This window comes from Jaculus jaculus, chromosome 4 (assembly GCF_020740685.1).
Source record: "Jaculus jaculus isolate mJacJac1 chromosome 4, mJacJac1.mat.Y.cur, whole genome shotgun sequence".
Lineage (NCBI taxonomy): Eukaryota > Metazoa > Chordata > Mammalia > Rodentia > Dipodidae > Jaculus > Jaculus jaculus.
The window spans coordinates 105,316,327-105,330,936 of record NC_059105.1 but is presented as its reverse complement, the minus strand read 5'-3'; the positions used below and the strand labels follow the sequence as shown (position 1 = coordinate 105,330,936).

The 14,610-nt window shown below is 37.9% G+C and overlaps 1 protein-coding gene across 2 annotated transcripts in view; it reads left to right on the top strand.

The window, feature by feature from the left end:
• Nucleotides 1–14,610, top strand: part of Ranbp2 (RAN binding protein 2) — an 84,100-nt gene that overhangs the window by 40,109 nt on the left and 29,381 nt on the right. For both annotated transcript variants that reach the window (XM_004651804.2, XM_045147677.1), the window contains exons 10-19: nucleotides 1,038–1,219; nucleotides 1,304–1,479; nucleotides 1,644–1,767; nucleotides 3,293–3,454; nucleotides 3,698–3,835; nucleotides 3,912–4,058; nucleotides 5,321–5,500; nucleotides 5,589–5,672; nucleotides 10,446–10,581; nucleotides 14,404–14,498. In XM_004651804.2, the coding sequence (XP_004651861.2) occupies nucleotides 1,038–1,219; nucleotides 1,304–1,479; nucleotides 1,644–1,767; nucleotides 3,293–3,454; nucleotides 3,698–3,835; nucleotides 3,912–4,058; nucleotides 5,321–5,500; nucleotides 5,589–5,672; nucleotides 10,446–10,581; nucleotides 14,404–14,498 (1,424 nt within the window). The remainder of the gene's footprint in view (nucleotides 1–1,037; nucleotides 1,220–1,303; nucleotides 1,480–1,643; nucleotides 1,768–3,292; nucleotides 3,455–3,697; nucleotides 3,836–3,911; nucleotides 4,059–5,320; nucleotides 5,501–5,588; nucleotides 5,673–10,445; nucleotides 10,582–14,403; nucleotides 14,499–14,610) is intronic.

Genomic DNA, 14,610 nt, shown 5'->3' with positions numbered 1-14,610 from the left:
GAACTCTCGGTGATCCTCCCACCTCTGCCTTCCAAGTGCTGGGATTAAAGGTGTGCACCACCACGCCCAGCCTGAATTTTGTTTTTTATAAAATGTGTTTATATTGTTATTGTGAACAGTGAGGGAGAGAGAGACAATGTGTGTGCCACTGCAAACAAACAGTTTATGGAAGCACCACTTTATGCTTCTGACTTTACATGGGTATTAGGGATTCTAACTTGGGCTGTTGTCAGGCTTTTACAAGGAAGTGCCTTCCTTAATAGTTAAGCCACCTCTCCTGCTCCTCAGTACTGAATTTCTATAGAATAAAAGTATCTATTTCATGCTAGTAGATTAACATGATGTCATTACATTGTTTTTTTTTTTTAAATTTTATTTATTTATTTGAGAGAGAGAGAGAATGGGTATGCCAAACAAACTCCAGATGCATATGCCCCTTGTGCATCTATCTGGCTTACATGGGTCCTGAGGAATCGTACCAAGGCCCTTTGGCTTTGCAGACAGATACTTTAACTGCTAGGCCATCTCTTTAGCCCCATTCCATTGTTTGAATGACTTTAAAAAATATTATATTTGAAAGAGAGAGAGAGAGAGAGAGGCAGAGAAAAGAATGGGCATGCTAGGGCCTTTAACCACTGTAATCTAACTTCAGACACATATGCCACTTTGTGCATCTGGCTTTACACGGGTTGGGAATTGAACTGGTTCTTTGGCTTTGCAGGCAAGCACCTTAACTGCTAAGCCATTTCTCCAGCCCCTAATGACTTTTCATTGAAAGAAAAGCACATTGTTTTAACTTTTTTTATAAGGTAGGTGTTGTTTATTTGGTCTCTGTCCAATATGTTTTACACATATATGTATTATCAGTATAGATTATATATAATAAACTTTAAAAGTGATATGTTAACATTTCTCCTGCTTCTGATAAATAATAGCAATTTGTAATTAGGATGCATTTAATGTGATTGAATTGTTTTGGTACACTAATGACAATAATCTTACCATACCTCAGGTCAACCTTTTTCCTTTTATTTCAGGTGCCATTCGCTCACATAATGGTAGTCTTCAACACCTTACCTGGCTTGGCTTACAGTGGAATTCACTGCCTGCCTTACCAGCAATTCGAAAATGGCTAAAACAGCTTTTTCATCATTTGCCTCAGGAAACCTCAAGGCTTGAAACAAATGCACCAGAATCAATATGCATTTTAGATCTTGAAGTAAGCAAAGATGATAACAAATTACATATTTTGAGCTTTGTTAATTTTTTTAATCTTAAATTAATTATTCTTTAAATAAAACAGGTGTTTCTACTTGGAGTAATATATACCAGCCACTTGCAATTAAAGGAGAAGTGTAATTCTCATCATAGCTCTTATCAGCCACTGTGCTTGCCACTTCCTGTATGCAAACAGCTATGTACAGAAAGACAGAAATCTTGGTGGGATGCAGTTTGTACTTTAATTTACAGAAAGGCAATGTAAGTAGTAAATCAGAAATCATTCAATTTTTTTCTTGGTGGGGGGGACCCTGGGTTTTATCAGGGATTTCATTAAATCCTCATGTTGTCATGTGAGTTATCATACACGTAAGTGTTGGACTGTATTTCTTTAAAGCAATTTTATTAAATGAAACATTTTCTAGACCTGGAACCTCAGCAAAATTACGACTTTTAGTTCAGCGTGAAATAAACACTCTAAGGGGCCAGGAGAAACACGGCCTCCAACCTGCTCTGCTTGTGCATTGGGCAAAATGTCTTCAAAGAACGGTGAGTTCACTAAAAGATCATTGCCTTAATTTTTAAAATCCATGAAGTTAAGCATTAGCAGTTGCTCATATTCAGATACATTTTTCTTTTTTTAAAAAATTGAATATTTTACTTATTTAACAGAGAGAGAATGGGTATGCTAGGGCCTCCAGCCACTGCAAACAAACCCCAGATGCATGCACTCCTTTATGCATCTGGCAGATGTGGGTCCTGGGCAATCAAACCTGGGTCTTTTGGCTTAGCAGGCAAATGCTTTAACTGTTAAGCCATCCCTCCAGCCCACATTTTTCTTTTATGAGGGAGGGAGGGAAGGGATGAGGGCACCAGGGCCTTCGGCCACTGCAATTGAACTCCAGATGTGTGCCCCACCTTGTGTGCATGTGCAGCCTGTGTATACATCACTTGGTGCATCTGCTTAATGTGGGATCTGGAGAGTTGAATGTGGGTCCTTAGGCTTTGAAGTCAAGTGCCTTAACCACTAAACCATCTCTCCAGCCCTCAGATAATTTTTTTTCCATAATATGAAGTAATATACTCAAGTATAAGCCCTTAGAATACCATTATTTAGCACTTTAGCATGCACTGTGTTTGCTATTAAATATAAATTGTAAGCCTTTGACCAAACTGATACTGTTTTTAAAAAATATTTTTGTTGTTTATTTTTATTTATTTGAGAGTGACAGAGAGAGAAAGAGGGAGGGAGAAAGAGAGAGTGAGCGCACGCGCTAATGGGTGCACCAGGCCCTCCAGCCACTGCAAACGAACTCCACATGTGTACACCCCCTTGTGCATGTGGCTAACGTGGGTCCTGGAGAATCTAGCCTCGAACCAGGGTTCTTAGGCTTCACAGACAAGCGCTTAACCGCTAAACCATCTTTCCAGCCCCCAAACAGATACTTTGAGGCACATTTTCTTATCTAAAAATGATTACTTTCTTTGGCGGAGGTTTCCTCATGTAACCTAGGGTGTCCTTGAACTTAGCTGTGTCATCAGTGTTGACCTTGACTACAAATCCTCTTGACTTTACCTAAAGTACTGGGATTACAAGTATGTGCTACTATGCCTGGCTTTAAAATGCCAAGTCAAAAAAAAAAGATGGTACTGCTTCAGTAGGTAGTATTGTTGATCTTTTTAAAAAATATATTTTTTTTATTTATTTAAGAGAGAAGGGGGGGGGGGAGAGAATGGGTTTGCCAGGACCTCTAGCCACTACAAATGAACTCCAGATGCATGTGCCCCTTGTGCATCTGGCTTATGTGGGTCTTGGAGAATTGAATAGGGGTCCTTAGACTTCGCAGACAAACATCTTAACCGCTAAGCTATCTCTCCAGCCCACATTGAATTATTTTTAAAAGTTGAGTTATAATACCAGAATGATTTCTAAGATTAAGGCAGTTGGTTACATCAGTATTTGGGAAGTCAAGCTAATGGCTTTGAGATTTCCTTTATTTTTTCCAATTGGTTTTGACTTGAAATTTTCACCGTTGTTGTTACCATTTGTGATATTCTATATTTGCTATTTTAGGGCAACAGTCTTAATTCGTTTTATGATCAACGGGAATACATAGGCAGAAGTGTTCATTATTGGAAGAAAGTTTTGCCATTGTTGAAGACAATCAAAAAGAAAAACAGCATCCCTGAGCCTATTGATCCTCTGTTTAAACATTTTCATAGTGCAGACATTCAGGTAATGGAGAACTCCTAATGGATTAATTGCATATATAGTTTAAAAATAATATAACAATAAATAATAGCTAAAATAAATTACCTTATTATTTAATGAAAGTGTTGCTTTCTAAATCTAATTAACTAGCTGACAAAAATATGACAAAAGAGTAAAGTGATGTTAATCTCATTTAGATAATATAAAACTTTTGGAAAATCTTTTGGGTTTAAAGCAGATTGACTAACAGTTACTGAATGTGTTTAGGCATCTGAAATTGGTGAATATGAAGAAGATGCACACATAACTTTTGCTATATTGGATGCAGTAAATGGGAATATAGAAGATGCTATGACTGCTTTTGAATCTATTAAAAATGTAATTTCTTATTGGAATCTGGCACTGGTAAGTAGATGTGGTACTTGAATAAAAAGTTCTTTGTTTTAGAAACCTAATTATTTCATAAAAACATTTTGTATAGATTTTTCACAGGAAAGCAGAAGACATTGAAAATGATGCCCTTTCTCCCGAAGAGCAAGAAGAATGCAAAAATTACCTGAGAAAGACCAGGGACTACCTAATAAAAATTTTAGATGACAGTGATTCAAATCTTTCTGTGGTCCAGAAAGTAAGTTGCAGGTTATTGTCTATAATTTAGTACTATTCATAATTGCCTTAGAATTTATACACAATGGTATATATGTTCACTTCTTTGTCTTATGTTTGGTGCATTGATTTTGATGGTTGGTATTCTAGGTATATACTATAATAAAAACTACTTGAGGAATTAGAAAAGGTTTTTTAAAACAGGCAGTAATTTTGTCATCTTGGCAATGCACTGAAAATGAATATTATAACTTAAAGATTAGTTCCCAGCCTCTCCACTCCTCAAGGTCTCCTTCTAGCCCAGGTTGATCTGGAACTCAACTCTTATCTAGGCTTGCCTGTATTTTACTGCTTCAGCCTCCCAACTGCTAGGATTAAAGATGTTAGCCACCATGCCAGGCTTCCAGAACTACTATTTTGGTGAAAGGGAATGTTGTGGCAGCTATGAATATTTGGGGCAGGAGGTTAAAACAGGGTCTCACTCTAGCCCAGGCTGACCTAGAACTCACTCTGTAGTCCAGGTTGGCCTGGAAATCACAGTGAGCCTTGTACCTCCTCCTCCCCAGTTTGGATTAAAGCTATGTGCCACTATGCCCAGCTTAATTTAGAGCCTTTAAAAAAAAAATTCATTCTTTTCATTTACCATAAATTGTCTTATTGTCTAGTTGTCAGCAGTTTGAGTTTGTCATGGTGTGGTTTTCAGTTATGTTTAGCCTTTAAATATTTTGATGATTAGTTTGTATTTCTGCTTTCAGTTTGGGTTTTATATTGCCTGGTGCATGTATATACATAATATGTATATATTATGAAATATACCATGTATATTTCATAATAAGAATTTGTTCATCTGAAAAAGCTTACCTAGTTCCCATTCCTCTACTATTATGGCTCACAGAGGTTAATAGAAACAGCTTACATCTTTCTTATCATCAGAATATTTTTTTCATTTTATATCATTTCATAATTATCTGAAGTGTAATGAAGTGCTTGTTAAAATAGGTAGTGATACTATAATTAGTCAATTTGGAGGCTGATACAGGAAAGTTGAGAACTCAAAGTCACTCTGGCCTCCAAAGGGAGGTCCTATCTCACATGAAAAAAGTGAAGAAAATTCAAACATTGTAATAGAATTATTTTTATTTTTATATTTTATATATTTATTATATGTTTATATTATATATTTTTATGTTATTTTATACTTTATTATATATTTCGTATTTATTATATTTATTTTGGTAGTTTTGCAAACTACAGCCCTTAACTAATAATGCCTTTTGGTTTTAGTTGCCTGTTCCCCTAGAATCTGTCAAAGAGATGCTTAACTCAGTTATGCAGGAACTTGAAGACTATAGTGAAGGAGGTACCCTTTATAAAAATGGTTGCCTGCGAAATGCAGATTCAGAAATAAAACATTCTACACCATCACCTACCAAATACTCTCTGTCTCCAACTAAAAGTTACAAGGCAAGTAGGAAAGGAATGCTAACTATTAGGAAATTTTCTATAAATGTTTTAAATGCTGTTATAATGTTGTTGTGTGTGTGTGTTTCAGTATTCTCCCAAAACACCACCTCGATGGGCAGAAGATCAAAATTCTTTATTGAAAATGATTTGCCAACAAGTAGAGGCCATTAAGGTAAATTACTTAGTTTATGTAAATGTACCTCTTATTCCAAGATTTTTTTCTCTGACCTGTTTCTTCTCTTACAGTTGGTCATATTGTCCTTCTGCTCTATACTACTCTTGTTTTTATTTTATTTTTTGATATTTTTATTTATTTGAGAGAGGTAAAGAGGTTGGGGGGGGGGGAGAATGGGCATGCCAGGGCTTCTAGCCACTGCAAATGAACTCCAGATGCATGTGCCACCTTGTGCATCTGGCTTACGTGGGTACTGGGGATTTGAACTGAGGTCCTTTGGCTTTGCAGGCAAGTGCCTTAACCGCTAAGCCATGTCTCCAGCCCTTGCTCTTGAATTGATTACACTGTGTTTTGCATACCTTTCTCTTGACTCTTAAAATAATTTTCAAAAGTATTTGTGTGTCTGTCTTCTCCACAAAATGTGAGTACTTCAAAGGCAGAAACTTTTATCCAGTATATATGATGATTCTTGGCAGAGAATTTTTCTAAATGATTGACTTAAACTGTTAAGCTATCATACCTTACTCCATAAGTTAATTTTTAAACTTTGCTATGGATGAAGTGTGTTAAATTTATTGCTAGGAATTGAAAAGCGTTATGAGCTTCAAATAGAAAAAAAAAAAGGTTGAAATGCTTTTGTACTAAGGACTTAATTATGTCAGAAAATAGTTGTATGTATATAACTAATTTATACTGTAACACTCCCAGCTGCTTCTTCAGACTTGGAAGTGCAGATTTTGTTTTTCATATTTATTGGTCAAGAACTAACCTAATACATCTAACGTTACACCAAGGAAATTCTGATTAGGAGTGTTTGACTTTGAATCTGTCATGCTACATATAGTCTTGGCTTGACATACAAGTTTCTATTGCTTAATATTATGTCTGCGAAAGTGTACTGGAGTACTAGCCAGTGAGCCTATATATACTCTGCCCTTAATTAATAATCTTGGACCAGAGCTGGGCGTGGTGGTGCACGCGTTTAATCCCAGCACTTGGGAGGCAGAGGTAAGAGGATTGCCAAGAGTTCAAGGCTACCCTGAGACTATATAGTGAATTCCAGGCCAGCCTGTGCCAGAGTGAGACCCTACCTCGGGGGAAAAAAAAAAAAAATCTTTTATTTGACTTCTCATCTGTAAAGTAAGACAATTGTCAAAATTGGTTCCCATCACATTTTTCCATACTTGCAATTTAAAAATTGTGATTATATCACAGATCAAAATCAAAACTAAATATTGCAGATTAAATTCAAAATTATTGGACCAGATAACAGTAATGACCAGTCACCTACCAGTTTCTTTTTTAAATATTTTATGTTTTATTTATTTGAGAGAAGTAAAGAGAGAGAGGGAGGGAGGGGAAAGGAGAGAGAGAGAGGGAGGGAGGTGGAGGGAGGAAGAGAGAGAGAGAATGGGCGTGCCAGGGTTTCCAGCCACTGCAGATGAACTCCAGATGAATGTGCCACCTTGTGCATCTGGCTTATGTGGGTCCTGGGGAATCCAACCGTGTTCCTTTGGCTTTGCAGGCAGGTGCCCTAACTGCTAAGCCATCTCTCCAGCCCACTTACCAGTTTCCTAATTGGTGGATGTTCAGCATCAAGATTCAGTGGTAGATTAATAAGGAAAACTTCATTTCACTTCAAAATTAAAATTGGGAACTACCACACCCAGCTCTGAACTACCTATTTGAAACACATTTTTAATGTTTTAAATTTTGCGTTATTTTAATTTTTTTTGTTTTATTTTTATTTATTTGAGAGTGACAGAGAAAGAGGCAGAGAGAGAGAGAATGGGCACCCCAGGGCTTTCAGCCACTGCAAATGAACTCCTGACGTGTGCGCCCCCTTGTGCATCTGGCTAATATGGGTCCTGGAGAATTGAGCCTCAAACTGGGGTCCTTAGGCTTTGCAGGCAAGCACTTAACTGCTGAGCCATCTCTCTAGCCCTTAAAAATTTTTTTTAAAGTTTATTTATGAGAGATTGAGATTGGGCATACCAGGGCCTCTGGCCACTGCAATTGAACTGCAGACACATGTGCCACCTTGTGCATCTGGCTTATACTGGTACTGGGGAATTGAACCTGGGTCCTTAGGATTAGCAGGCCAGCATCTTAACCACTGAGCAATCTATCCAGACCATTGTTTTCAAATATAAATACACACACACATATATACATACTTACATGCATACGTATTTGGTTTTTCGAGGTAGGGTCTCACTCTAGCCCAGGCTGACCTGGAATTCACTATATTCACTGTGGAGTCTCAGGGTGGCCTTGAACTCACAGTGATCCTCCTACATCTGCCTCCCGAGTGCTGGGATTAAAGGCATACGCCACCACACCCGACTTTCAAATATTTTTATTTATTTTGGAGAGGGGAGAAGGGCAGAGAGAGAGAGAATGGTGCATCAAGGCCTCTAGCCACTGCTAGTGAATTTCAGATGCATGCACCACTTTGTGCATCTGGCTTTATGTGGACACTGGAGAAAAGAATCTTGGGTCCTTAGGCTTTGCAGGCAAGTGCCTTAAACCACTGAGCCATCTTTCCAGCCCCTCAGTCACTTTAAAAAATAAATATATATATATTTTTTGCTAGGCGTGGTGGCGCATGCCTTTAATCCCAGCACTTGGGAGGCAGAGGAAGGAGGATCACTGTGAGTTCAAGGCTACCCTGAGAATGCCGAGTGAAGTCCAGGTCAGCCTGAGCTAGAGTTAGACCCTACCTTGAAAAAAATATATATATATATATATTTTTTTTTTTCAGAGACAGAATGAATGAATGGGTGTACCAGGGCTTCTAGCCATTACAAACAAATTTCAGACTTATGTGCCACCTTGCATCTGGCTTATGTGGATACTGGAGTATTGAAACTGGGTTCTTTGACTTTGCTGGCAAGTGCCTTAACCACTAAGCCATCTCTCTAGTCCAGTGCTTTTTATTATTTAGGTTTTTGTGAGACATGGTTTCTGTAGCACAGATTGGCCCCGAACTGTGACTATCCTCCTAATTTCAGCCTCACAAGTGCTAGGTTTATAGTGAGCCACCATTTCCAGTGAAACACTCCTAGAAGAAGAAAACAGATATACTAGTTCTGTTTATGATCTCTTCTTATCTGGTTAGACTCTAGGGAAGAGACTTTGAGTGTTTCCAAAATTGACCCATCATTTCATAATATTAACCAGTTCTCCTTTGGATAAAGGAATAGTTTCTTGTTAATTGCCCATATTACAGGTTGATGTTTTGTAGGTTTTTGGGTTGGGTATTGTGTTGCCATAGGTTTCTATAAAGCAGCAGAGATAAGTAGCCATGTGGAAGACAGTAGAACATCTTGTCTGGGTTTGAAGAGTGGCATTTACCAAAACATGTTGGAGTCAGATGTGGATCTGATCCTAGTTACGTTGTTTCCTGTATCTCTTTATCTCATTGTAAGGTAGGGATTATATTGCTGACCTATCAACGTGGTAAAATCAGTTACAAACCTAAATACAGTACATGGAACATGAAATAAATTCTGGGCAGATATTACTTGTTTTCCCTTTGCGGCTGGAATAATTTGATCTCCATCTTGAGAATTAGTTTGTTTCCATACAAGTAGATAAGTATTTAGAGGTAGTGTTGAATCTTATGTAGTCCAGATGGCCTGAATAAATACAGCAGTATGGAAAAGAGCCTTGGGCCAGGTGTGGTGGCATGTTCCTTCAGTCTCAATCCTTGGGAGGTAGAGGTAGGAAGACCGTTGTGACTGAGGTCACCCTGAGACTACATAGTGAATTCCATGTCAGCCTGAGCTAGAGAGAGAGAGAGAGAGAGAGAAATCCTGGAAATGGGTAATGAGGATGGTCATTGTTTAAAAGAAGCTTGATTTATAGGTTTTTTTTTTTTTTTTTTTGAGTAGGGATGTGTCTTAAGTTGGGCTGAATTTTAAAGAGATTAAGCAGGTATAGAATGGAAATGGAGATGAGATTGAGAAATTCAATTATTTAGTGTAGAGATAGAGTGATTGAATTGGTAGGTTGTATTAATGTCTGAAGGAATGGATAGGATTGATTTTAACAAATTAAGGGTCATGTTCTTGGTACCCAGAGATTTAATTGGAAAGTAGAATTTTCTAAAAATATCAAATATTTAAATTTAAAACATTTGTTTTAAGAGGGGGGTAAGATAAGAGGATCACTGTGAGTTTGAGGCTAGCCTGGGTTACAGAATGAGTTCCAGGTCATACAGTACCTAGAATCAGACCTTGTCTCAAAAAATCCAAAACTGGGACTGGAGGGATGGCTTAGTGGTTAAGGCATTTGCCTGCAAAGCCAAAGGACCCATGTTAGCCAGAGGCACAAGGGCCACATGTGTCTGGAGTTTGTTTGCAATGGCTGGAGGCCCTGGCGCACCCATTCTGTCTGTCTGTCTGTTTGTCTGTCTGTCTCTCTCTGTCAAATAAATTAATTAAAAAATATTTAAAAAAAATCCAAAACTCGGCTTAGCAGTTAAGGCATTTGTCTACAAAGCCAAAGGACCCAGGTTCAATTCCACAGGACCCACATAAGCCAGATGCACAAGGTAGCACATGCATTTGGAGTTCATTTGCAGTGGCTAGAGGCCCCTGGTGCACCCATTTCCCCTCCCCCACCTGCCCCCCTCAAATAAATAAATATTTTTTAAAAAACCAAAACTGTATAAATGAATTTTTAAAAATTGTTAAGTTTACCATGAGACTTTCTATGAAGATATAATTAACTGTTTAAAGGTGCTTCTTGTTTGTTTTCTATTAGAAAGAAATGCAGGAATTGAGACTAAACAGCAGTAACTCTGCATCCCCTCATCGTTGGCCCACAGAGAATTATGGACCAGACTCAGTACCTGATGGATATCAAGGGTCACAGACTTTTCATGGCGCTCCCCTAACAGGTGAGTTAGCAACTACATAATTCCCAGAGTTTCATCAAATTATTATTCTTCCCTTCCCTCCTCTCCTCTTCTTTACCTTTCCTTTTCCCTCCCCCTTTCTTCTTTTCTTTTCCTTCTTTCCCTTCCTCTTCTCCCTTCTCCCCTCTCCTCCTCTTTGGCAAAGCTTTGTTGGTGTTTTTTTAATTTTAATATTTTATTTATTTGAAAGAAAGAGAAAGAGGAAGATGGAATGGGTGTACCAGGACCTCCAGCCACTGCAAAAATGAACTCCAGACACATGTGCTACCTTGCCCATCTGGCTTAAAAGTGGGCCCTGGGGAATGGAACCTGGGTCCTTTGGCTTTGCAGCAACTGTCTTAACTGCTAAGCCATCTATATATCCAGCCCTTTGTCAGAGCTTTGAATCGAACCCAGGGAGGATTTCCTGCTTTCTATTCGACTGCTGAGTTGTAACTCCAGTGAAATCAACTTGTCTTTGTTTCTGTATATATGCATGCTAATATTTAATGTGTCCTTACTTATATTTACTCTAAAACATATGTTTACTAAAAAGCTATATTTGATTTTACTGAAATATTTTCCATTCTAAGCAGAAACAAAACAAATCTTATATTACTCCATGTATGTGTACTTAAATAATATTTTTTAGGGCTAGAGAAATGGCTTAGCGGTTAAGGTGTTTGACTGCGAAGCCTAAAGACCTACAATTCCACAGTACCCACATAAGCAAGATACACAAAGTGGTGCATGCATCTGGAGTTTGTTTACAGTGGCTGGAGGCCCTGGTGTGCCCATTCTCATTCTCCTCTCTCTCTCTGCATCTTTCTCAAATAAATAAATTTAAATGTGTGTGTATAATATATGTGTATGTGTGTGTGTGTGTGTGTGTGTATAAAGTCTAATATAGTTACATGCAAAGAGTTGCCCAATTACAGACACAAGCCTCTGGGGAATTCTTTTAAAATACTTATTATTAGCCAGGTATGGTGGCACACACCTTTAATCCCAGTACTTGGGAGGCAGAGGTAGGAGGATTGCCATAAGTTTGAGGCCACCTTGAGAATACAGAGTGAATTCTAGGTCAGCCTGGGCTAGAGTGAGAACCTACCTCGAAAAAACAAAAAAATTATTACTTATTTGACAGAGTGATAGAGAATGGGCACACCAGCAGCAAACAAACTCCAAGTGCATGTGCCACTTTGTGCATCTGGCTTTACATGGTACTGGGGAATTAAGCCCAAGCCTTAACTATTGAGCCATCTTTCCAGCCCTGGAGAGTTATTTTGATGATATTTAGAGAGGCAGGCAGTTAGTAGGAAATTAGTTTGTTTTGAACTGTTACAATTGTTCAAAGAAAAACAATCCATAATGTGTTTGTGCATGTTGGGGTTTATTGCTGCTACAGACGGTATTTACACAGGTGACTGGGAATTAAACCTGCACTGCTAGGCTTTGCGAACAAGCACCTTTAACTGCTAAGCCATCTTCCTAGTCTTCATAGTGGTTTTCCTTTCCACCCCTCCCCTCCCCTCCCCTCTTCTCTCCTCTCCTCTCTTCTCCTCTTTCCTCTTTTTTTCCCAAGATTTATTTATTTATTACAGACACACATCCACACACACACACATAGAGAGAGAAAGAGAGAATAGGCACACCAGGTCCTCCAGCCACTGCAAACAAACGAACTCCAGACACCTGCGCCACCATGTGCATCTGGCTTACATGGAACCTGGAGAATCTAACCTGGGTCCTTAGGTTTTGCAGGCATGTACCTTAATTGCTAAGCCATCTCTCTAGCCCCGTAGTGGGTTTTTAAGTTGGACACGTCCTAGCTGAATGATTTAACACGTCCTAGCTGAATGATTTAACCTCTTTTTGTTTTTTTGCTGTTGTTTGTTTATTTTTATTTATTTGAGAGTGACAGACAGAGAAAGAAAGAAGCAGAGAGAGAATGGGCACACTAGGGTCTCCAGCTGTTGCAAACAAACTCGAGATGCATGCGCCACGCTGTGTATCTGGCTTACATGGGCCCTGGGGAATTGAGCCTCGAATCAGGGTCTTTAGGCTTCACAGGCAAGCACTTAACCACTAAGCCATCTCTGTAGCCTCTGATTTAACCTCTTTTTATTTTTATTTTTTCTTAGTTTTCGATTCTGCAAGTACAGGCAGTTTGGTACCATTACTAGGCTCAGCTGTGACCTACTCCCTCCCCATTGGCCCCTCCTTGTTGAGGTATATAGTTCGTGCATTGTGGAGTTAGCCCACAGTTATTGGTACGATAAATGTCTCTGTATATCATGACCCAACATGTGGCTCTGACATTCTTTCCACCCACTCTTCCGCAAAATTCACCCCCCCCAAACACTCATCACTGAAGCAGACCAAAAATGAACCCAACATGGCTCAGGGAAATTTTGATTTAACCTCTTAAACTCAGAGATAATACTTGTTTTATGTAATTACTATGGACATTTGTTTATGTTTAAGAATACCATTTATTATACTGTATGGTAAATAACTAATGAACCAAGGTTACTAATATTTATGGTATGTTAGCTATGTGCAAAAGTACTTTGTATATGTTACTCTATTACAATAACTTAGACTGGTAGGTACCATTGTTTATTTCAGTTTTTCAGATGAGAGAAATGGTTTAGAAAGGTTAGGTAACTTATCTATTATTATAATACAGCTTGTTAATGATGCATCTGGGATTTGAACACCTAAAATTTGCTTCTTCAGGCAGATAGAAATAATAATACTGAAAATAGATCCCTTTTTACATGTGATAGATTGTTGAAATGATACAGATTGCATTATTCCTCTCCTAAAAATCTGAAATGCTCCCAGGTTCAATTCCCCAGTACCCATGTAAGCCAGATGTATAAAGTAGCACATGTGTCTGGAGCTTGTTTACAGGGACTAGAAGCCCTGACACATCCATTCTCTCTGTTTGCACTCCCCCCAATAAAGTAAATAAATAAAATATTTTTTAAAAAACATTAGGCTATCGTCTCCCCTTTTCTAGGACTTTTTCAGTGCTTTTCTAGAGTTGACTGGTACATTTTGGGTCATAGTTTCATTTCTCCTTATTATGCAGGCATAAAAGTTTTTATAATTGCTTAGTCTTCTGATAAAATAGTCAATATGCACATGATGATAGTTTCTACATCAATGTGCCTGCCTTTCAATAGGTTTTTTTTTTTTTTTTAGTAAAACTAACAAAACAATGGAGTACATAGAGTGTTATGTACATGAGAGAGAGAATACGTGTGTGTGCACACGTGCGTGCTCATGCACAAGCACACATGCTTAAAGCCAGACTATTTTATTAATTGTAATTAATTATTTAATTAATTGTTAATTGTAAGACCTTTTTCATGATTATGTTAGATCATTTTAAACTTGAACACTCTAATGTAACTTTACTCTTCAGATTTTCAAGCCTTGGTCTTGAGGCTGTTACATATATTGTGGTTCTTAAATTTTGTTGCTGTTGTATTTCCAGCATTTGCAATGTTGAACTTGACTGTGTTTTTGCATCCTACTTATCTTTCTTAGAAAGTACTAATCTACTTTCCCAGTTTCTTTCTAGATGTTCATTGAGCACATGTTGACAATGGATGTGCTATTTCTTAAGTCTTTTTTTCTTTTCAGTATTTTCTAGTTTGTTTGATTACTGCTTTATGTTGTATTTTTTAAATACTGAAATATAAAGATCTCTGTAGTTAAATCTTTGATTCCTATCTGTATGTGTAGTTCTTGCCTAGTCTTTTTAACTATACTATAAAATTTTAAGTCTTTTTTTTTTTTTTTCTTTTTTAGTTGCAACTACGGGCCCTTCAGTATATTATAGTCAGTCACCAGCATATAATTCCCAGTACCTCCTCAGACCAGCATCTAATGTTACTCCCACAAAGGTAACAAGGGAAAAATCTTTCTCTCTTTTTCTTTTCTCTCTCCCTTTCTTTCTTTCTTTCTTTCTTTCTTTCTTTCTTTCTTTCTTTCTTTCTTTCTTTCTTTCTTTTTTTG